Source organism: Epinephelus fuscoguttatus, linkage group LG22 (assembly GCF_011397635.1).
Source record: "Epinephelus fuscoguttatus linkage group LG22, E.fuscoguttatus.final_Chr_v1".
Lineage (NCBI taxonomy): Eukaryota > Metazoa > Chordata > Actinopteri > Perciformes > Serranidae > Epinephelus > Epinephelus fuscoguttatus.
Window position 1 is genome coordinate 12,170,292 of NC_064773.1, and position 22,669 is coordinate 12,192,960.

The following is a 22,669-nucleotide window of genomic DNA, read 5'->3' on the forward strand; positions in this document are numbered from 1 at the left end:
ACACACACACACACACACACACACACAGTTTTCAGTTATTAATAGCATGCAATGTGACAAGGCAGAATATTATCTTGTATTATAGGTTAATCAGCAAATGACTTGAAAACAAAATCAGATCGTGAGAAGCCTTTTGCAGATTTCAGAGGTGTGTTTGTGTTTATGCGGATCAGGGTGATGTCATTTTCATTTGCTGATGGGTTACCATTCGTGACATTAAAGAGCATACCAGCCGTTCTGCCTGTTCTAGCCAATTATACACAAATGGTACAGCTGCAGCACACTTTAAATTGGTGCTAACCATTATGTTTGTGCTTTAAATTAGTGCTGTGTTGTTGAGTTTTAGAAATGTATGAATCTGTTTTTTAGCTATTGCACTGTTAATTTGTCTCCATTCATTGCTGAACAGTGTAAAACTCTTGAGTAGGGACTCTTGAAAGTTGCTCAAGTCACACCAAGTCTACATCAGTTATCCCAAAGTTACCTTGTACAAGGTAATGAATGTAGTGTAGACTTTCCATTTCAATCTTTTACGAACTGCATCACCATCCAATGATAATCTAACTTTGATTAAAAAAAGAAAATATTCTGGTAATTGAGAACATACAGTGGAAATAAAGGAAAACAATGGTTGCAGGGAACAGTATACATGATTTTAGGTAAAGTTGCATTCATTTATTTTCTTCTTCTTATTCGTTTGGCCACTTTGGGGCAGTGCAACAAGTGTACTGACATTGATCTTTGTTAGCAAACAGTTAGCACACATGAAGCAACATTAGCATTAATTAAAGTTGTCTTTGTTTCCACTTTGGTCAGTCTATCGCCACTTTCCTTATAGCTCTGTGTTTTGTGTCCACCGGCTCACAGGAGAAATATCTTTAGTTCAGTCAGGAACACTTAGGTTGAAGAAAACTTAATTTCCATTTGCGGTGTTATATTTGGCAGTATGGCTCTGTTCTGGGGCCTACATGGAGAGTCTAAGGCAGGAGACTCCCCCAGGGTTAAAAGGGCAGCGCCACACCTACTGTTAGGTTTAAGACTTAACAGCCCATTGAATGGTCTTAAACAATTTCAACATTGTGAAGTAGTCACCGTTTTGTTAGGTTTCACTTTCATCTTTGTTAGGTTTAAGCTCAAAAACCTTATGGTTAAGTTTGGGAAAAGATATCAGGATTCTTCCCGGTGAGCTTTGGTTTCAGACAAGACACAAATCCCAGTCTACTGTGTGACTTGAACCCCGCCCTCCTGTGTTAAAATTATGTGTTTGTTTGATCCATCTACCACCACCACCACCACCACCACCACCACCACCACCACCCATCTCTCTCGCCCAACATGGACTATCCTGCTCTTTATACTACATCACCAAACTTCAGCCTTTGTTCCCATCGAAATAAGTATGGCCATGAGAGGTCACAGCCTAACCATAATTGTAAATGGCCATTTCATGGCCTGATATTGGCCTTTTGAACCTAATAAAAGGTGTGACAGGCCCCTTCTAACCCATATCTATGATGCTTATAACCACTGTGTAGCAGTCTTGCTACCTCTGTGAGTTCCCCCAGCACAGACTCACAGATTCAGCACTCCATTTACATGCAGTACTTTATTAACTACTGCCCAGTTAACAACAACAAAATCCATCTTCAATATGTGCCTGTGGCTGCCCAGCTCCTCCAGCACATGTCACAGTCCATTCAGTTATGAACCAAAACACAGGCAGTGACCATCTCCTTCTTCTGGGCAACAGTTCTCAAGAGCCAGCACACTACTGCATTAAAAAGAGAGAGATGTAATCAGAGCAAGCCAGCAAACCCACACCTCTCCCCTGCAACTGACTACAAACCACACCCACCTCCACACACTAATAACAGCCATTTAATGGCCTGATTTTTTGCCTCTCATACTTAGTTTACACCTCTACTAATCATTGTAAGTTGATGAATTTGGCGGTTAATTTCAGTCAGTGTGTTGGGAACTTTATTATGGAAACTGTAAATAAATAAGAGCAGGGCTGTTCCCCCAAGGAGCTGAGTTACAACCTGAATCTCACTGGAACATAATGTTATTCCTGTGCTACACTCTTGTATTAAGTTGAAGATTTATCCTTATGAGTTTGAGCAAGGTGGCACCGCTCTGGCAAAGTGTAATAAATAATCGTTTTGGAATAAGAATAAATAATGCACCTCTTACTTTCCATCTTGTATCAGGAGGAGTACATCTTTTAAACATGCGGGACAATCAGTGTGACCTCAGGTGTAACTAGTTTGCAGATGTGAACATAAGCATACGCAAACTGACAGGCGAGTAGTCAAGCAGACACATGGAGACACACACGCAGACGTGCATCTACAATCGCACAAACACTTATGCACAGAGAATCAAAAGAAGCTTTCAGCGGCTTCTCTTTCACCCCACTGCACACAGACAGTGAGCATGCCTCTGAAAGCATCCCCTCCAAAAAAATAAAACCAGTCAGTGGTGTAAGAACGTCTGCCCAGATGAGTTCATGCATACATGCACAAGTTCAGACACCCAAACACACAGTTTTGCACCCAGACAGTGAAGGAGCAGAGGTGTAAAATCCAAGTCAGGAGTTCTTCTTTTTTTCCTTGGAGGAACAAACAGCTTTACAACAGGGAAGCAGAAGATGTATTACCTCGTTCTTATCTTCTTATATGCAGCTTTGGTTGTTTTGCAGTATTTATTTATTTCTTGGCCGCATTGCTTTCCTCTCCCTCTGTTCTGTTGTGTACGAAGCATTTTGCTCTAAACTTTTGAATATTATTGTGTGCTATGTTTGTGTGACCTCTGTCTTGTTTTTCTCGTAGGGTAAATTTATTAGTGTGTCGTCTCTGTGATTGAATCCTAATCATTCAGTGTTTTTGTGTGTATATCCTCCATGCAGACGACGGACCGTACCAGCGAGACCCAGCTCCTCCTCCTCTCTGCTCTTCCTCCACATCCAACGCTCTGTTGGAGGAGCGCAGGAAGAGCCACGTCCCAGAGGAGTTTGCAGGCCTCCTTCATGGCTCTTCCCCGGCTTGTGAAACTCCCGATACACCTTACCATCTTTACAACCCCAAACCCCGAAAATATGCCTCTACGGATGTCCAGAGCAGCCTGCTACAGACCCCGGAGTTCAGCATCGTGATCGGAGGAGGACCCACTCAAATCTTCTCCAGGACAGGGAGCGGGTCATCACCTCAGAAGACTGCCAACGACCCCAAGAAGCCACAGGTTGTGTACCGGACTATCTTCCACACAAGGGTCAACCAGGACCAGGCCCGACCCGCGATATACGAGCAGGCGGATCCACCTTGTGGCTGGTCTACGCTGGGCCACCCACCGTCCTGCTTATCTGGTCAAAACGGGGAAGTTCCAGAGTTACGGGGGACACAGACAGGAGGTGTGCCCAAGGGCAGTTTATCAGGTGCAGGCTACGAAGAGAGGGCTTGCACCCTGGGGAGGATGAGGTCCATGCCCCGTAGTGTGTTGGACCTGCAGCTGTCCAAGTCTCTGTCCAAGTCTGATTCCAACCTGGTAGCTGTGTCTCCCATACAGGTAAGACATGAATCGTTTTGTAAAATGACACCTTCTATATGCAATCAAAGTGTTAATGAGAGCATGATATATAACAGAGAGCCCTGCATTTATGTTGCAACATTAAGGCGAGCTAAAATGTTTTTTTTTCTGATGTTTGACTCTTCTGAGACATTTATATAAGAGGGCAGGGCTGACATAAAAATCTCTTTTATTAAAAGTTATAAAAAAGTTTCAGGTTGGCACCAAGATCTCCGTCAGCAATGAGAGCAAATGTATTTATTGTAAATATTCAGATGAATAAATTATCTGTGAAGATAGTTTGCATCTTGCTGTATCATGCAGTGACTTCAGACACAGAGCAGAAACCAGTGCAACCAATTAGATAACTCACTAATCTGGGCCACTGCGCTCCCTGCTGTGCGGCACATTTCATGAGACTTCTACTTTAATTCATTGTAAATAAATCATAAGCTAAATACATAGTCTGTTTGATGAAAAATGCCTCATTATAGATGAAACTTTGATGAGTGCTGAAAGGACTCGGTTACTCTCTCAACAGTTTTAGTGATCAGTTGTCCATAGTTTTGCTGTAAGGTTAAAATATTTGGCAACCTTTGCATCTCAGTGTAGTTGGGATATGCTTGGAAAACAAATGGTTGGTTTTTGCCTTGTCCAGGAGGAGCACGGCTGGGGGTCTGGATCTCGTGGCCAGGGGCCTGGAAGTCCCAGCCCAGGAGAGGGTGCCAGCCCAGGGGGGAGACTGGAGAGAACGCCTTCCTTCACTGCTGAGTGGGAAGAGGTAAGAGGAGTGTTTTCGGACATGTGAAGCTGTTTATTAGATAGGATTGATTGAGATGGAGAGGAAAGTGGTCAACCATCTTTTCATCATTCAGTACTTTTTACTGTAGTAAATGTGGTGCTTTCCCAGTTGAAGCAGCTCTGCAGGGGGCAGTCGAAACCTCTGCACCTACAGCAGGGAGCTTCTTCAGTTTTTCCTCCCTTTGAAACTCGCTCGGCTACTACAGTGCAGAACGAGCTCTGGTGCTAATTTAAACATGCTCCCACATTGATTTTCCTCTGTAGCCAGCACTGAAGCTGCAGGGAAGAGCAGATAGAAGAGAGGAAGCAGTTTCTCGTATAGAGAGCAGAGATCGAGGGCGCCGTGTGCTTGGTCTCAGTGTGTTTGTGCCTCGGGCTTCTTCGGTATTAAAGGGTCTCTGACACAGATGTGATACATTGACTAGACGCCACTGTTGGATCTTGCCTCTTTATAAACATGCTGGGTCACAGACACATTAGCCTCCGCTCACTGGTCATAATTCACACCACAGACAACACACACTTTTGTAAACTGATGTCTTTGCATGCTTACGCCGCCAACAATAGAAATCGTGTGCCACTGTGTTTTCTAATTATAAGAATGACTTAATCAGTCTTTCTGTTTTTGAAATTTTGCTTATGCATGTGAATGAACGTACATTTGTGCGTGCCTGTTCACATTTGCATGTACATGTTCATTAGTTCACCAGCACAACTCACAACTTGCTGATGGTGATGAATTACCATATGGAATTCCCCATAATTCTCTGCAATTAAGGTGACCTTTCCTGTTTAATTGCATGCTACAGGGAGGATGAGATAAGATGGCTTAAGGGAAATTTATGGAGTGATTTATGGGGATATCACAGGCAAAAAATAACAAAGTTGCTCCATTTGCAGCACATGCTTAGGACAGAGTTGCTTTATTAGCAAGAGACGAGTCACAAGGGATGTCCCACTACAGTCAATGATCTGAAGATATCCGCTCTCATTAGTGCTACAGGCATAAATAAAGACGTTTCTGTATGTTACAAATGTGTGCCTTAATCTGGTTTTACCTTGAAAACTGCTGATGTTGGATTGTTTGTGGTTATTTCGATGGTAATTAACACCCTGGAGCAAAGTGTTGGTACAATGTGTTTAAACAGCAATGGTTGATCTGCTGAAGCAGGGTAGGCAACCTGCCACAGCTCTGAAGCCACATGATGCGCTTTAGCATCTCAGTGGCTCCCTGTGACTTTTACAAAAATGATATGGAAAAGAATAATGATAATTTTAACATTTTCATTTTCATTTATTATTATTGTAGGCCCCAATTGATTAGTATACACTAAATACAAAAAGGTTTTGACATTTTGTCAAGTGAATTCTGCATCATACATCTACAGCCTGGTGCCTTTTCCTTTAAGTTTTGCGAGCCTTAATAGTGGTGGATAGTCTTAAGTCTCCCAAGCTAGGCTAGTGTTGGATTCCAAATCCAAAAAAGGAAAAGTCTAAGAGGAAAATGGAGAATATAATAGTGTGTGGACAGATTGGTTCTGGTTTCCTGCCAATGCTGCCAAGTTAAAGTGCCAAATAATCATAAATAGCCCACTGCAGAGTAGCCAGCTTGTCATAAAACATAGTATTAAATGCTCATTTAGACCTATAGCAATGATGACTTAAAAGGCTGTGTTACCTTTGTTACAAGGCTCAAATATGTATTGCGGCCCCAGGCAGATATTTTATGTTTGTTTTTTGGTTCTTTTGATATTAAATGTTGCTGTGCCCTGCGCTACAGGCTAATTCCAGTATATAACAACTTGGGTCTTATGATTGAAGTTGTTAATCTTTACTATTAAAGTTGCTATAAAAAAGTGAAAAAGGTTGAAGAACATGAGCAGTCTGATAAACAAACCTTCAGGTTGGCCAAACTTATCTGGAAGAGAAAATGCACATTAAAACTATTACCTAAACTGTCTGTTGTAAACCAACATAAATGTTTGGTATATACATACTACATATACACTGATCAGCCACAATATTTAAGCCACTGACAGTTGAAGTGAATACCATTGATCATCTCATAACAATGCAGTGTTCAGTTGGGAAACCTTGGGCCTGAAGAATGTGACAGAGAGTCCAAGGCATCAACCTGGCCTCTAGATTCCCCAGATCTCGATCCAATGATGCATTCATGGCACTTGTCGGCACCTCACCTCAAAACCCACAGGACTCAAAGTATCTGACGCCAACGTCCTGGCAACAGACACCACAGGAGACCCTACAGAGGTCCTGTGTACATACCTCAACTGGTCAGAGCCACGTCCAGTCCTTGGATTGGGCTTGGCTCCCATCTGAGCATCCCACAGATGCTCGATTGGATTGGAATTTGGTGAATTTGGAGACCTTGAGCTCTTTGTCACGTTCCTTAGTGCATTCCTGAGCAATTCTTTGTGATGTCGCATTGGCGTATTGTCCTGCTGGGGAATCTCTGCCACTGAAGAGTGCCGTTGCCATGACGGGGTGTCATGATCTGTAACAGTGTTTGGGTGGGTGGTGCGTGTCAAGTGCCATCCACATGAATGCCAGGACCCAAGATTTGCCAGCACAACATTGCACTGTAGCAAGAAGATCAATGTTTTCAACTTCATCTGTCAGTGATTTTAATGCTGTGGCTGAATACTGTATACCATTACAATTTACAGACAGACTTCCCAGACATGTGCACACACTTTTCTTGTGCAATGAGGGATTATTAACAACATTTCCAGTGAGTTCACTTTCAGTTTAACCTCCAAATAAAATGGTTCAAACAAAATGGCCCTCTGATCATCTTACGTTATTGTTGGCTGTATTCCCAAACCTCATGAATTACTCTTTTTGTACAGTGGTGAAGAAAACAACTAGAATAAGCTGTAGCTGTTGCTTGAAGCAGCCATAATAAAGCAGAGTTGAGTGATTATTCTCTGTGAGTTTGGTACTACAAATGACCTCTTCACAAATAGTCATTTAATCCATTTTTGATGCAGCACAGCTTTGAAATATCATCTTGTATTCAGTGACAGTTTAGCCTCCAGGTTCTATATACCAAGTATGTGTGAATTACTTCTTTGTGTGCAGTGACATATGCAGAAATTGCTACCTGTTTATCCAGCTATTAAGATAAGGCCACTGTCATGCTCCGCCAGCTTGTAAACGCTGTTTACATCTGTCAGGTCTGGCCCCTTTAAACACTGGTCTCAGACCAGTCGCAACAAGGCCAGTTTTCTCTGACCTGTGGTGAGCCAGCGATCCTGACAGGTGGACGGATGTGTGGGTCGCATAGTTCAATGGTTAGCAGCAGGCCCAGGGTCAGGGATGTCCGGTCGACAGCTGGGAGTCAGACACTAATGAAGCCACTGTAGCTCCCTCCAGTCAGCCTAACTCTTTCTTCATCTCTGCTCTGTCTTTAAGATTCCTGCTAACACATCTTTCTTCCCTCTGCTCCTCCATGCTTTCTTAATTCACAGGGGGGATGACTGACATTCAGCGAGCTGGCTGCCGTAATGATCATGTTATGTGACACTTGAATCCAGAAATAGGGGTTAGCCTTATTACTGGGAAATGACTTTCCCTTGAACATGCTGTACATCTCTCACTCTGGTTCTATCTCCTTCTCTTCCATTTGTTCAGATCGACAAGATTATGAGCTCCATTGGGGCAGGAATAGGCAGCGGACTGGACATTAAGGAGGACACCTCAGGTAAAGTACACACAAGCGTGTTTGTGGGAATGTTTGAATAAATCTGACTCAGTGGAAAATTCAGGTTTATTACAGCTCAGGTCTTATTGTAGTAGTTTGGCCGTCATTACTATTGCTTATGATAACAGTGTGCTCACCAAGTGCTGAGATATTGAAACACTGCAGTGTTTTACAAGGAATCCTGACAGGGCAAGAAACAGAAGCAATCAGATTATGATAGCCAAAAGTGGGAGTAGTTAGCACCAAACTGGAGTTCCCTCAAGGGCAGTGGTTCCCAACCTGGAGTTTGAGACCCCCCCAGAGGTCACGCAGTAAATCCTGGGATAGAGCACTGCAGAAGAAAAGCATTCGCTACATAAAATTTTATGTGAAGTTGAGGTAGGCAGTTTAATTTGGGCGCCATTGGGCAATAATAAACTAATATTGTAATTTTATCTGGCCTGAGAAAAACAGAAGTCTGAACCTCCTCTTGGCTCTGTTTTTATGCTTTAGGAAATCCAGCCTGTGACGGTAGACTTTGACCAATCACAGGTAATTTCAGAGAGATGGTGTTCGTGTTGGCTGTTATAAAAAATGCAAATGAGCGTACATGTCCCTTCAGTGAAAGCCTGATTCAATGGCAGAGGATCCTGTAGATAAAGCTGCTATTCCAGCATTGGCAACAATTAGCTACACTGCAAAGCAACCCAATAAAGGAAGACGACTTGTTAAATGTTCTGCTAACTGGGGCCAAAGGCTCACGGCTGTGGCTTCAAGTTCACATTTATGTAGCCAAAATTAGCTAGAGCCTCAAATCGCAGTGTGTCCTCTGCATCACTCCCTGCTGCTACAGACCACCTAGAGGGAGAGCTGGCAGCAGCTCTAGTGACAGACCCCAGTCAGCTCAAATCCCTGCTCTGGGTGTTCCAGACAGCTCTGATTCCCTGCTGGATCAGCAAACTTTCGGTTGCTGCCATTACACAGGTGAGCCTGCTGCTGCTGCCAGCCACCAGCCCACTATGACTCTGGGTGCTGGGGGAGTTTGTGCTGAATGAATTCAAGTCACGACAGCCAGGGTCTGTCTCCAAGGTGCCACCAGCTCTCCTGTTAGGGAAGCAGCCCACAGTGGCGGAGAGCAGCAAGACTGACTGTGGGGTAGCTAATTTAAGCTTGCTAAATCTTGTTTAATTTTTGGTCTGATGAACAGAGAGAGAGAGAGCTCTAAAAGGAGATTAAATAAATCAGTGTATGGGAAACACTGGGTGACTGTATGAAGTGGTGCATATGCCTGTGGTTGTCTCATGGACAGAGAGATGAGAGTTGCAGGAGGAGGATGCATTTAAGAAGCTCTGAATTTTAAAATTGATTTTACTTTTTGGTTAAGTCGTTACTGATCCATAGACATATGCAACTGTTGCTGATAGAAATTGCTTCATTTTAAGCGTTCACAAGCCAGAAAGGTTTGTAAACACCTCTGTCCCCAGGGACAGTTGACACATGGGTGGCTGTGGGATGTGGATGGCAGTGACGTTAAAGAGATGAAACGGGTAGTGTAGCTGAACATCATTTATGCTCACTGGTTGTCAGGAAGCCTGCGAACGGGTCTTGTTGAGGTCATTGACTAATAACTGAGAGGTGGAGCCACAAAGAAATGATGAATGATAATTGTCTCCCTGCTCTACTTATTATTATAACCAATAAGAATGATGGTTAAAACTACAAAAATAATGAGTGTGTGTGCACGGATGAATTTGATTTGGGACTTTCCTGTGCGCCTCAAATCCCTGTTTTTTGCCAGTGTTTTTTTTTCACCTGCGTACCTTGAATTCTCCACTACTCATCTCTATTTACTGCGTTCATCCCCCTCTCCCTGTGTTAACTCCCCCATCCTCCACCTCCTGATCCCCTCTCCTCTCTTCCTCTCTCTTTTCATCTATGAATGCAAAGCCGCTGCTAACCATGGTTACCACAGGGAGAAATCCTGTTTGTGCCAAACCAGCCCCCCACCAACACACACATACCTACACCAAGCCCCAGTGCACCCCACACACACACACACACACACGCACACGCACATATAGATGCGGCTGCATACATACACTCAGCATGGTGTGTGTGTGTGTGTGAGTGGGAGGGAGCTCAGCTTCTTGCAGACAAAGAAGCTGGAGCTGTTGTGATGGCTATTATCAGCAGAGCGAGCCAGATATATGGAGAGCAGCAGAGAGAGCAGGGTGACGATCGACGCCGTGAGAGAAGATAGAGACAGGAGGTAGACAGAGGAAGGAGAGAGAGGGAGAGAGAGAGGGAATGAGGGAGGAAAGCAGCGCTCGGAGAGAGGAGAGAGAGAGAGGAGGCTGCAGAAGCATACAGATGAGAGTGGGAGTACTTGATAAAGAGAAATCTACAGCGCAGGCAGCTCTCGCTCTTTCCCTCTCTCTCTCTTACACACACACTCACATACACACACATACGCACACACACGCTCAAGGGAGCAGCCAAGCAAGCGCAACAGCTGAAAAAGAAAGCGGCTGCTGTTCTGTGCGCGACAAACACACACAGTCGCTTTTGCTTGCAGGATCTATACCTCCAGTCTTATCCAACACCCATCTCTGGCAGGATTTAACCCCAGGACGGTAGCTGTTTTCTGGATACAACTTCAGCCTTCACCCCCCGCTGATCCTCCCTCTGGCTGGATTCAGAGAGAGCAACATCTGGACCTACCCTTTACCCGCTTGCACCCGTGCATGCTGACCCCCTCCATCCTCACCATGCCTTTAGCCTAGCCTCCCCCTTCCTCCTTTTCCTCCTCCTTTCTTCACCTTTTCCCTCCCTCTACCTGCCTCCCCCTGTGCTCTCCTCCTTCTGCTGCCTTGCCAAAAGACTCCTCAAAAGCATGGCGGGCTCCTTCGACAGCCACTTTGCCCGCCATAACATGATGTGGCAGTGCCAGCTGTCTCAGCCGGATTGCCGCTGCTACCGCGTGGACGGCTACTCCTTACTGAAGCGTTTGCCCCTCCACCCCCTCATAGGTCCCCGCTGCCCGCTGCAGTCCGTGGGCCAGTGGCTTGACTCCATCGGCCTAGTCCAGTATGAGAACCACCTGCTGGCCAATGGATTTGACAACGTCCAGTTTATGGTGAGTGTTTTGGGGGGAAAAGGGGAAGCAGGTGAGATCTTGATGCTGGGAGTTTAAGATGGGATGTGTTCACACATTCCTCTTTCCTCCTTGTTCATTTTTTGTTTTTTCTTTGGCTGTGTTTGCTCCTACTTGTGTTTAAATGTAATCCCCTCTCTCTGTTTGTACCACCTCCCTCTAAGCTCCCTCTGCTCCCCTAGGTGTAGCTCATCATCACTCATCATTTTCTTTGCAGTGATTACCGTAACTAGTGTTTTTTCTCCCTCACTCTGATCCCTCTCATTTACTGGATTTCCTCCTCTTTGTATCACCCTCTCTCTCATTCTTCCTTCCCCATCATCTCTGCCTCTCTCCACTGATGCCATGTGAGGTCCTCCTACGCGCAGAAATCCTACGCCAGCATCCTGCTGCAGACATACATGCTACACTAAAGATGCATGTCGGAGACCATGCTTGTGTCATGGTAGCATTATTCCTACATGGACGTGCAAAGAAACACAACCACCTGTAGCCTGTGGCTCGGGATGCAACCTGATCCTCTTGTTTTATCTCATGGTCCCTTCATCTATAGTGACGTAGCAGGAGAAACTCACCGTGTCATTTCGCATTCAGAAACTCTTTTGATGTTGGCATAGCTGTGTGTGTGTGTGTGTGTGTGTGTGTTAGTTATAGCCAAAGGGAGGGAGGGTGACTGAATGATGAAGTAGGTATTGAGCACAAAGAAGGAAGGTAAAGAGAAGCGATGAAGTCAGTTTGAGAGGAACTGCAGCACAGGCAGAGAGAGCAGACGTAGCAGAGGGATGCTGACTGGAGGACTTTATCTGGAGCTGCAGATTGTCGCTGTTGGGGAAAATGGCAACTTTTCAGTGCCAAAGAGAAATTTTTTAAGAGTTTATCTAAAGGGTTTTAAAAGCAAAGTACTAATATTTTACCAACCAGTAGAGAGGAATGTGTTTCCTTTAAGATAAGGCTGCTCCTTCTTTATTTTTTTTTACAGTTACACATCTTTGACGTCATCAGTTACATGTCCTTTTATGACATGAGGTCAGCTAACAACATACGCAGGCATTTGTATATGTCTTTATGTGTGTGTGTGCATTATGGTCCTCCACTCAGTGTGACCTGCATCTCTTTCATTTGGTTACCCTGGCAACAGGAGGAAATCACTGAATCTCTCTTATTCTTTCTCCGTGTGTTTCTCCCTCACGTGGTCACTGTGTTTCTGTGTGTTTCTGGCCACAAGTTACAAGCATCATCAAGTATTTCGTACTGGTTAATTGGCTTCAGGGCAGATGGACAGTTGCCATCTATTGTGTGTAGCATGTGTGTGGGAGAGGATCCCTGCAGTGGCTAGTGCTTCATTTTTCCATATTAACCAGTCCTTGACTGCTTCTCGTCAGTACCCTTTCCTCCATCCTTTCTCCGTCTTTTTTCCTTATGTCAGTTCATCTCAAAGAAGCTGTACTGACATGTGTTAATTGAAAAGGATGTTGCTAGAGCAAAAACATAAACAAAGTAAATAATACATGAAGTGAATGCCTAAAGGAGTGGTGATATTTACAGCATGTGGAATGAACTGGTTACTGATAACACTGAAGAGAGAACTAGAATACACTTATTCAAAAAATGAAATAGGGAAGCATTGTCTTTATCACTATGCATTTCCTGCAGAGTTTAGGGTCATGCCTGCAGCACAAGTATTAGTTATACTTTTTGTACAGATTCCTCAGGTTGTAAAGGACAGACATGACTTACCCATAATCTGTGCTGTGTTTTTACATAAATATATTTTACATCTATCCCTATATCAAGAGTATAAGGTTATTTGGTTGCAGTATTTGCCGTCTCGCCGACGTAACCCTTTAGACTTTACCCATTTGACCAAAATAATTTCAGTCTCACTTAATTCTTTTTTCTACACCCAAAAACTTAACTAAATCAAAAAGTCAAAGTCACAATTGTGGGAGCCTCAGTTTCCTTCTTTTTGGTGGCACCAATGGCAGTAAGCTGTAATTGACTCTTCGCTAAGCCCCGCCCCTTTGTGATGGTCTGTCAAGCTGTCAGAGTTGGCATAGAGCCCATACTGTCCTTACTAATTTTTGGAAAAACGAAAAAGGGTTTCCAGAGAGAAGCAGACAGAAGGGTCTACAATATGCGTTTGAAGGACATACCCACGATAGAAGCTACAGCCTACAGATCACAGCGTAAAAGTGAACCACCATATCACCGGGTGATCCACAGAAGAGTTATTTTAAGGAGCAAAAATTACTATGAGAGAAACACTCTTTCTATAAAGCAGGGTAGGTCTTTTTTCCACACACAACAAAAGTAGCATGTGTATACAGCCAGTGTACCTTCAGTAACTAGCATAGCATAGACATGCTAACATACTTTTGGTGTATTACACTTCACTGGTATCTCCTACCAACCTCTCCGGGTAACCAGTATCATAATTACATGTCCCCCAGGCACAACGGTAAGCCATGATTAACTTGAAATCCACAATGCCAGCCTGAAAATGAAGAAAATCTTAAATGATTGTACAGAAGTCTACAAAGCACAGCTGCAAAGTTGTTGGACCCTGGTCGGAGGTGGCTGCTGCTATGCTACGATTGACCAGTCTGTGTTTGAGGGCGGGACTTAATGAAGGGTCAAGCAGTTGCGTTTTTGGATCTCATGTCCAAGAGATCAGAATAATGTTGCCTGTGTAATGTCAGCCATAATTCTAGGAGAGACTGGGAAAAAAAACAGTATGCCGCTTCACACATAGCGAGTTGATGAGTCAGTTAGTTGAGCTACCTCCGCCAAATTCTGCTGGGTGATGCAAAATGCATCGCTAATTGTGCTTGTCTTGTGATTCTTCCTGAGAATGTCGCCACAGACACCCAGTTTGTAGTACTGCAAGTGAAAGGGCTTTCATCAGAGGCTCAGTAACCACTGTGTTACCTCATTCAGTCATAGATAGTGACTTAAGAGACATTTAAATAAAGATCTTGGAGATTATTACTTTAAGTTGTTATGGCTAACATGTTCTCAAATGGCTGCCACTTTCCACATGTAGCAGACATGGAGCTATCTCATTAGCAGTCATGTTCCTCGCCACCTGGTGAATGTCAGTCTAATAATCACTCTACCTTGTGCCCATGGGACATAGCTGCCTTTTAAGTTGCAACATGCTTCATTCTGTTCACAAGCTAGTCACCAACTTTGGTGCGGAGCAGGCAGCATACAAAGGGTTTATCAAAGCTATTGATGTTTGCTTGCTAATGGAAACAAGCTGTTTTTTAACTCTTGATAATTTAAAGAAGTATTTTTACTGTCAGTGAAGGAATTCAGTCTGTACAAAAATCTGATATAAATTGATTATTAGAGATAATTTTGTCCAAATAATGACTGTCTTATCAATATTGTGTGGAAAAAGTACATTTTTATTTTCTTTTGCTGTATATTTAGGAATGAGTTGCACTGCAGCAGCTGTGTTAGTGTCCATGCAACTGCTCACATAAGCAGTATTTATTTTTACTTTAAAATGTAATGTAATCTCTCCATAGTAAAGTCCCCAGGTGAACCTTCCCATCATTTACACCCCCTTCCTCTCACATTCACACGCATACATGCAGTCACATCAGCACACAAACGTATTATGTTCTCATTTGCACCTACTTTGTAGTCGCTAACAGTTTTTGGCAGTGCTTCTGAGAGACTTGGGGATTCTCTGCTCTCCTGGTCTCACTCCTCTTGTCTTAAAATGTTTCTCAATAGCTCAGTCATCTCCTCTGAAATGCCTTTGGACACATTTAATATTGAAAAGAGCTGGAGATGAAACAGCCCTACAAACATTATGGTGACTTCAAAGTCCCTTTTGTGACTGGGCTTCTCTCTGTGTTAAAGTTGCTGAGTGGAGATTTTCACTTCTTTTTTAGTTTCTGATTAAACAGGAGGACAGTTAGTGCTTTCTGACCTTGGGAAAACTCTGTGGATACCACAAATTGATATTAATGCAGTTGAAGCGCAGGCTACAGGGATTATATTGGTATTTGCAGCGCTCCGTTTTATCGTTGGCTGTGGATTCTTCAAGGAGAGGTTTGGGTCAAATTCATTTCAGCGCCACTCGATATGGGAAATCAAGTTAAACGGGAGATTCAAACTGAAACAAGTCAGCGCATTAAACCTTTCTGTTTTATTTCAGGGCCAGTTCAAGTTCATCTGTGGAATTTATTGGTTTGCAAATGAATTTGACCTCAAGTCTGATCCGTATCAGCGCACGGCAGCGAGAAGGCATCATGTACTGCAGGAATGTACGACACACACATAAACATGGACCATTCTAATCTACCATTACCATTTACCACTAATGGGGGTCATTAGAGTGGGTGTGGCTGTTCACCTTAACCAGCCAGTAGAGGACAAGTGCTGCTGGATTGATGGACAGATAGCAAAGGGGCGGAATGGTTGTTATGGAGACAGCGTTTAATATGAAGGACACTGGATCAGACTAATCATGCCCATTCTGAATGACTGTACATGCATGTATATGTGAGAGAGAGAGGGGGAGGGTGGGAGCAGTAGCAGTGGACCAAAGAAAGTGGACTCAAATAGAGAGATTTTATTGTGTGTCTACTTATGCACCATCTGAAACGACAGTCTAAATGCAGAATCTGCATCACAGCACAAAGAGCCACAACCCACATTAGCTGTTTTGCTAATGTCTGTTGTCTTTGCACTTTGGCTCGCTGAACAGGGGAAAGTGCCTGCTAATGGCAGTTTTCTGGCAAGACCTCTGATGATCTAGTCAGCTGTAGCAGAGACGTAAAGGAGCATTTCACATATTTTTCCCCTCTTTCAATAAAAAACAATTAACTTTATTACACTGATAGATTTTTTGGCCTCCTTGAGACAACACAGCAAGCTGTAAAGACATTAATAACATATACTGTCTCCTTAAAAGTAAAATAATTAAAGAAATAGGACGAACTTGTTTGTCTGTTTACACATAAAGCAGACACAGAGCAGCATTATCACTCATTTGAAGTAGGGATGCTAATTAAGAATACAGCTGAGCATGACGAGAGTGTATTGTTTTGCTCAGCGCCTCCTTGCCCCGCAGTTGCTCCCTCTCTCTTGCTCCATGCCAGCGAGGTTTAGAGTCCGCCCGCCCCTTACACGCTCAGTGACAGGGCTAAGTGTTAGCATCACATGGCTAACGTCACCAAACTATAATAGGCTCTGTCATAAAACTGTCCACCTCTGCCTCTGGGTCATCAGCTTGTTGAGGGGCTCTGTAGTCATTTCCCAAGAGCAACATCATGGCATTATCTTGGCGGTGGTATATGACTCCAGCCTGGGCAGACTCCACTGTCTCATCATCACCTCCCATAGCACCACCTGCTAACAGCTCTAATATGTTCACCAGCTAGTTAGTAACATTGTTTGTGTTAGATGCTGGACGTATAGCGTATGGTGGCTTTATTAGACCCCCTTTTTTGGGGGGGCTGAAAACAGCTTCACTTTATTGTTGAAAACCACTCTGAACAAGGTGAGACTGAAATAACAGTAAAACTGTGGAACATAAAAACAAAACGATGAGCTTAAAGAGCTAAAACGTTCTCTGGACTTGTTGGGTAAGTGTAGTTGGACGAAAAAACTCAATTGTGGCCTTTTACAAGAGCTGCAACAATAAATCGATTAGTTGTCAATTCCTAAATTAATCCCTGGATAAGGTGATAATGGATTAATCAGTTTGAGTATTTCTTCAAGGAAAAAATAAAAGTCAAAATTCTCTGATTCCAGCTTCTTAAATGTGAATATTTTCTGGTTTCTTTAGTCCTCTGTGACAGTAAATTGAATATCTTAAGGTTGTGTGGACAAAAGCAAAAATTTGACACTGACATTTGTCAACATTTTCTGACATTTTATAGACCATCTAATCAATTAATTGAGAAAAGAAAAGACCAATTTATCGTCAGTGAAAATAATTGTTAGTTTCAGCCCTAGTTCAGTTTGACACATTGCTCATATATAATTATTGATTGTTGCAGCTTTAAAGATTAAAATTCATCTTCACTCTTTTGGAGTCATGTTTTGGCCCACCTGGCAAATGTAAGCTCCAGCAAAGCATAAATCCAGCTTTTAAGCCCCGATACTGATGCCTGGGCTTTGGGTATCAGTCGGTAAGTGTTGGTAGCGAATACAATGAAACTTTGTTTTCCCAGCAGTGCTGTGGTGAAGGTGTAGTTTGTTTTAGGCATAAAAATCACTTGGTTACCATTAGGAAAAGATCACGTTAGGCCTAAAACACCCATGCTGGGTGGCACAAAAGCTCCTGGAAAACGCAGCGATGTCTCGTTGAAAAACCCCCAGGTTCAGTGCCACAAACATATGTGGAAATGCTCTGAAGGGTGTTTTGAACAGTGGTCGGCAGCTCTGAAGGCATCTTGCCTAGGTGACACACCATCCACCATCCCCTTCACCTCCCAGCAACAAATGTAAGCTTAAATACGGCATCACTTTAGAAACGTTGATATATGTATGAAATATCCAAATGTTACGTATTCATGATTTTCAGAAAAATACAATGCGAACATTTTCCTCTCCATACTATCCTGATATCCCATATCAGTATTGGATCAGTGCCTCCCTAGAAGCCCACTGTTGACTTTATATTAGCTCTATTTTGGGCTCCACCAACTCTTAGGTGAAATATATGGCTCTTTTAGCTGCTCAGTGCGCCACTTTCTTCTCCAGGTAGTCCCTAACTTTTTGTTCTTCCTTTTTTATGTGTTGTTTTATGCTATGCTGGTTGTATACAGCGGGGGTATTAAAGCTTTTTCACTGAGAACCAGCGGCCTGCTGGGTATGGAAGCAGCACTGATGAAAGCAGTGAGACTGAACCAAAACAGTGAAGGGATGACTAATTGTGATTTCAGCTGGATTTTGATTATTAAACTGTTTTCATTGCAAGGTCTGGCATTACGTGTTCATCCAAATGTATCCAATCAGAACAAGGCTGGCTTTTGATTGAAAGCAGTGTCTCAAGTGCATGCATGTTCAGAGCCACTTAGCGGTGGATCTTAGGCATCTTTATGGGACCAGTCTGTAGCAAAGAGCTCATTCACCTTGCTTAGTCCTCTGACTGCAGTCACACTGTCCCTAATAACACATCATTACCATCAAACATACACGCAGTCCTCATTGAACGTGGCATGCCAGCATAGACGCTTAGAAGTGTGACCAGAATATAGAAGTGGAAGGAAGAGAGGGAAGGAGGTCGATAGTGGAAATGATAAGATTAAGCACGGTTTGTTGAAGCTCACTTGGGAGATAAATACTACAGAAACTCTCGTAAGAGTCACATAAACTGATGCTTTGTGGATTGTGGAGGCACACAAACCAATATTGACAGAATTTAATGTAAAAGCTCTTTTATCAGGATGCTTTTTTATTTGGTTTCGGGCAGCACAATGAATCAGAAGAAAGATAGAAGCCAGTTGATGGAGACAAAGGTAGAGTAGGGCTGGGTTTGTACAAAGATGAATGGGGGCGCGGTACTAGACAGATAGCAGAAATGAAGAGATAAAGCATGATGTCATGCAGTGTGTATTAAGGAAACAGCAGCTGATAAGAGCAGCTGTGAAATTAATTTGGCCCAACTATTCCACAGAGGGAGGAAACAAAATATTTGAAAAGAAATATTGACAATATCCATATTTTGTTCAAAGGTGGAACCTCTAATCCACCTCATAAAGGACTTTATTATTCCAGAAGAGAAATCCTTAAGAAGTCACTGCTGCTTCACATCTGCAAAAAAAAGATAAATGCAACAGCTTGTAGAGAAACCAAAACGAATTTGAATTACGGACTAAAAGTGAGAAAAGATGGTGTGAATAGTAAGTAAGGGAGAGGCAACAAAATAATGAGAAAAGAGGACAACTTCTTTGATAGCGGAGCAATGGGGGGGATGGCAAACAAATGAGAGAGAGGAGAGGCGAGGGATGATCACCGGCATGAAAGGAAACACAGACAAAGAGCAAGAGATACAGTAGGCCGAGCGTGATTTGTAGTACTCTTCTAAGCCTGTTGGTGCAGATAATGGCCCTCACTACCATCACTGAATATCAATTTTTGCTCCATCTTTAGTTTTGCCTCAACCCCCTGCTGCCATGCATGAATTTTAATTCCTGCGCTCACAGTGTTTGTGACCCACTGCGGCGACGTTTTTAAGTGCTGTGGTCGAAGCATAACAAGCTAACCACAGGCCATGGCAATTTTTATCAACATTGCGGATGTTAAACACCTTTCGCCACCAGCAAAATAGATTCATAGTGTTCGTACCGGCTGTGCATACTGAGTATTTGCAGAATTTATCATACATATGCAAGACAGAATAAGTGTGTTTACTTTTACAGTACAAAGTAAACAGTGTGTGCTGTAGGAGGAAAAGCTGAGCCTGGAAAGTCATTGTTTCTGTTGTTTCACTCTCATTTATCTTTGCTCAAGTAATATTGATGTATCCATGTGATATTCGTCCCCTAATCCATCAGGTGCACACGGAGATGACAGATATGGGACAAACATAATGTTAAGACAGAACAGGAAACAGGGCAGGATAGGTTTGGAGATAGGAAGAACAAACATTAAGGAACTCTATCTCTTTCTATCAGGATCCCAACAGGGAGCAATTAGTCATGCCTTCGAGTCCTCCTCCCAGTCTTCCCTGCGCTGACTCTGCGAGTCATTACTCTGCTGTGAAGTTGTTGCATGGTAACTCCAACGCCGGCTTTGCTCTGTGCTCTATTAATCAGCCTGGGAGCTGATCTATGAACTGCACTCTTCTATCCAAGGCCTCAGCGTACAGGTCGGTGAGGAGAATGTGGAAGGAATAAGTTTAGCCACAGGATGAACCTAATCAGGTGCTGCCGCCTCAGGTTTCAGTGCAGGGACGGACCAGTGGAGCCCTGGAGATAGGGTTAGACTAATAAGCCTGCAGCAGCATTACTCACTTTAAGGGCCCTTCTTAGTCCAAAGTGTGTTGACATTTTAAACTTTCATTCATCAAGGTAAAGTTTAGGGAACCTGCCGGGAGAAGTTACACAAACACACACAAAGAAGGGAGTGATGTGGCATTCAACAGCATGAATTTATAGACCATGTGGTTGGTTTAGCAGTCTGTGTGCACATGGATTGATACATTTAGGTGAAAAATAATTGAGAAGAACAGAATAAAGATGCATTAATGAAAGCAGGCTTTTAATATGGGCCTTTGATCTGCAGAAAAAAAGGTTTTGGTGGGTTTGTTAGATTTAAGTTTATGTTTCAACCCACTAAATAAATGCTCTAATTTTCATTTTATTATTAATTTATTTTTATTTGAGTCTCCTTTAAACAAAGTCATAGACATAAAACATAACAGTTACAGGTGATAAAAATCACAATCACAGCATGAATATACAAAAAATGTCGCCATGTCGTGGATCACTGATTAATAATCAGTGTCAGAAAAACAGAGATGATGATGCCATATGCCGTGTGTCCAGCATGTTGCAATGATGAGTGTCGTTTAGCCACATATGACAACTCCTAATGTCCTGTTGGATGTCAGGATAAAGTGTAGGCGAGGCACATATTTCTTGAGTTGTAATTTGTGCTTTAACAATCATAGAGGTATTGTGCAGTGGTTAACAAACTGTATTTGTAGACTGTTAAAGAAGAACTGCACCCAGTCTAATTATCTGGCTTGCCAAGTTAACTGTGGAAAACATGCTTTTTTTCATAACCAGTCCATCTGGGATGTTTCCGGACAATATAGCAACATGCTATATTACAGTTAGGTGTGGCCACAGTTAAGGCCCATTTATGCTCCCTTTACGTACGAAAATGTATACATCCGTTCCAAACGATGTTACATCACTGCCCACATACTTCCATGCGCCCTTTACGTTGGCATGGATGTTAACCAATATATCCACCAGGAGGCAGCCCAGCGTCAAAAGTTTATGACAACAACAAACTCAAAAACAAACATGGCGACTGTGGAGGAGATATTGATAATGTACCTCTTGCATAAAAGACAAAAACAGAGGCAGCGTTGTAGGAGGCAGTGGTCGGTGAGGCCGTTAAATACATCGCGACTGGAGGACGGAGAATTCTTTTCTCTAGTACTGCCGATGAAAGAAATTGAATTGTTATTTCTTCTTCGTGTCTCACTAGAGCTACGTATCGGGTAGTGACAGCAACACTGCCCCCACGGTTCCTGGTGGTACTGCTCCGTTTGACCTGTATCCGTAAGCTTTATGGAAACGTGCAGAAATACGGACGAAATGAACGCAGAGCACGGACTGAAGGCTCCGTCCGTATCCGGATCCATATTTAACGTTGAGCATAAATGGGCCTTTAGACTACACCTGACCACTCCCAGCTGTGATGTTGGGTGTGGTCAGAGGTTCAAGACACATGTCTTTCGGCCAAAATGAAGCAGTGCCATAAACTGCAGTTCCTCTAATGCCCACTAGGCTGGCTCCACAACAGAGTCAATCCCCATAGACCCCCATGTTAAAATGTTTACATTTTATTAAGGCTTAAAGTTGCGCATAATTAAGAGTATGGCTCCACTGAGTGACAGACTGTCTGCTGATAGTGTCCTTGGCCTCTCAGTCAGATCTCTGATTAAATATGGTCACTTCTCTCTCCAAAGATCCAAGATGGTGATGGCCAAAATGCCAGACTTGAGGCTTCAAAACAGAAATCTAAAAACCAGTCCGTTATTTTAATACAGTCCATCTTTTAGGGCTGAACCGAATGCTTTGAAGTTTCAGTCATTACCATTGTTATCAACGTCCAAATGAGTATTCGAATGCTTTGATTTTTCTTATCTTTTTTTTTTTTCCACCACTAAAATGGTGGAGGAAACTGAAAGGACGTCACAAGTGTCAGACACAAATGAGGCCAGTGTTTTAAGTGCAGTCATCGACCCCCGCTTTAAGCATTGCGTTAGCAGTCTGACGAAGAAAAGGAACGGGTAAGATGAATTGCGGACAGTTATCCATGGCTTCAGATTGTAGTGAAGCTTTTACTTTGCATCTAGTTATGAGCCCTGACATGCAGCGCTCCAAGTTATTAACACCTTACAGAAACATTGCTTGTAATAGTCCACCTTCCACCTTCTTTTCCCTGTCTCTGTCACCCTCTTTGACACACATGCACGCATGCAGTGTTAAGTTCTACTAAAGTTGACTCTGGTGTGGGTGGTTGAATAATGAGTCTTGTTGCGTCGTGTCAAACATACACAGGTTTGCAGATAATTATCACTGATGCTTCAAAGCCCCTAAAATGGTATTCAGGACAGCCCCACTATGCTTTTTCACCAGAGTGACCTGTGCAGCCATTTTTCATTCCCCCAAAATCTAGTGTGGAGTTAATCTTTAAGGTAACCTGTGTAAGTTTACATTTAGTGTTTCTTACCAAAATGC

General features: G+C 43.1%; 1 protein-coding gene across 4 annotated transcripts in view; it reads left to right on the plus strand.

The window, feature by feature from the left end:
* The window catches only part of anks1b (ankyrin repeat and sterile alpha motif domain containing 1B), a 346,827-nt gene that overhangs the window by 251,492 nt on the left and 72,666 nt on the right, over positions 1-22,669 (plus strand). For all 4 annotated transcript variants that reach the window (XM_049566517.1, XM_049566518.1, XM_049566520.1 and 1 more), the window contains 4 exons: positions 2,909-3,564; positions 4,223-4,345; positions 8,020-8,089; positions 11,098-11,204. In XM_049566517.1, coding sequence (XP_049422474.1) covers positions 2,909-3,564; positions 4,223-4,345; positions 8,020-8,089; positions 11,098-11,204 — 956 coding nt within the window. The remainder of the gene's footprint in view (positions 1-2,908; positions 3,565-4,222; positions 4,346-8,019; positions 8,090-11,097; positions 11,205-22,669) is intronic.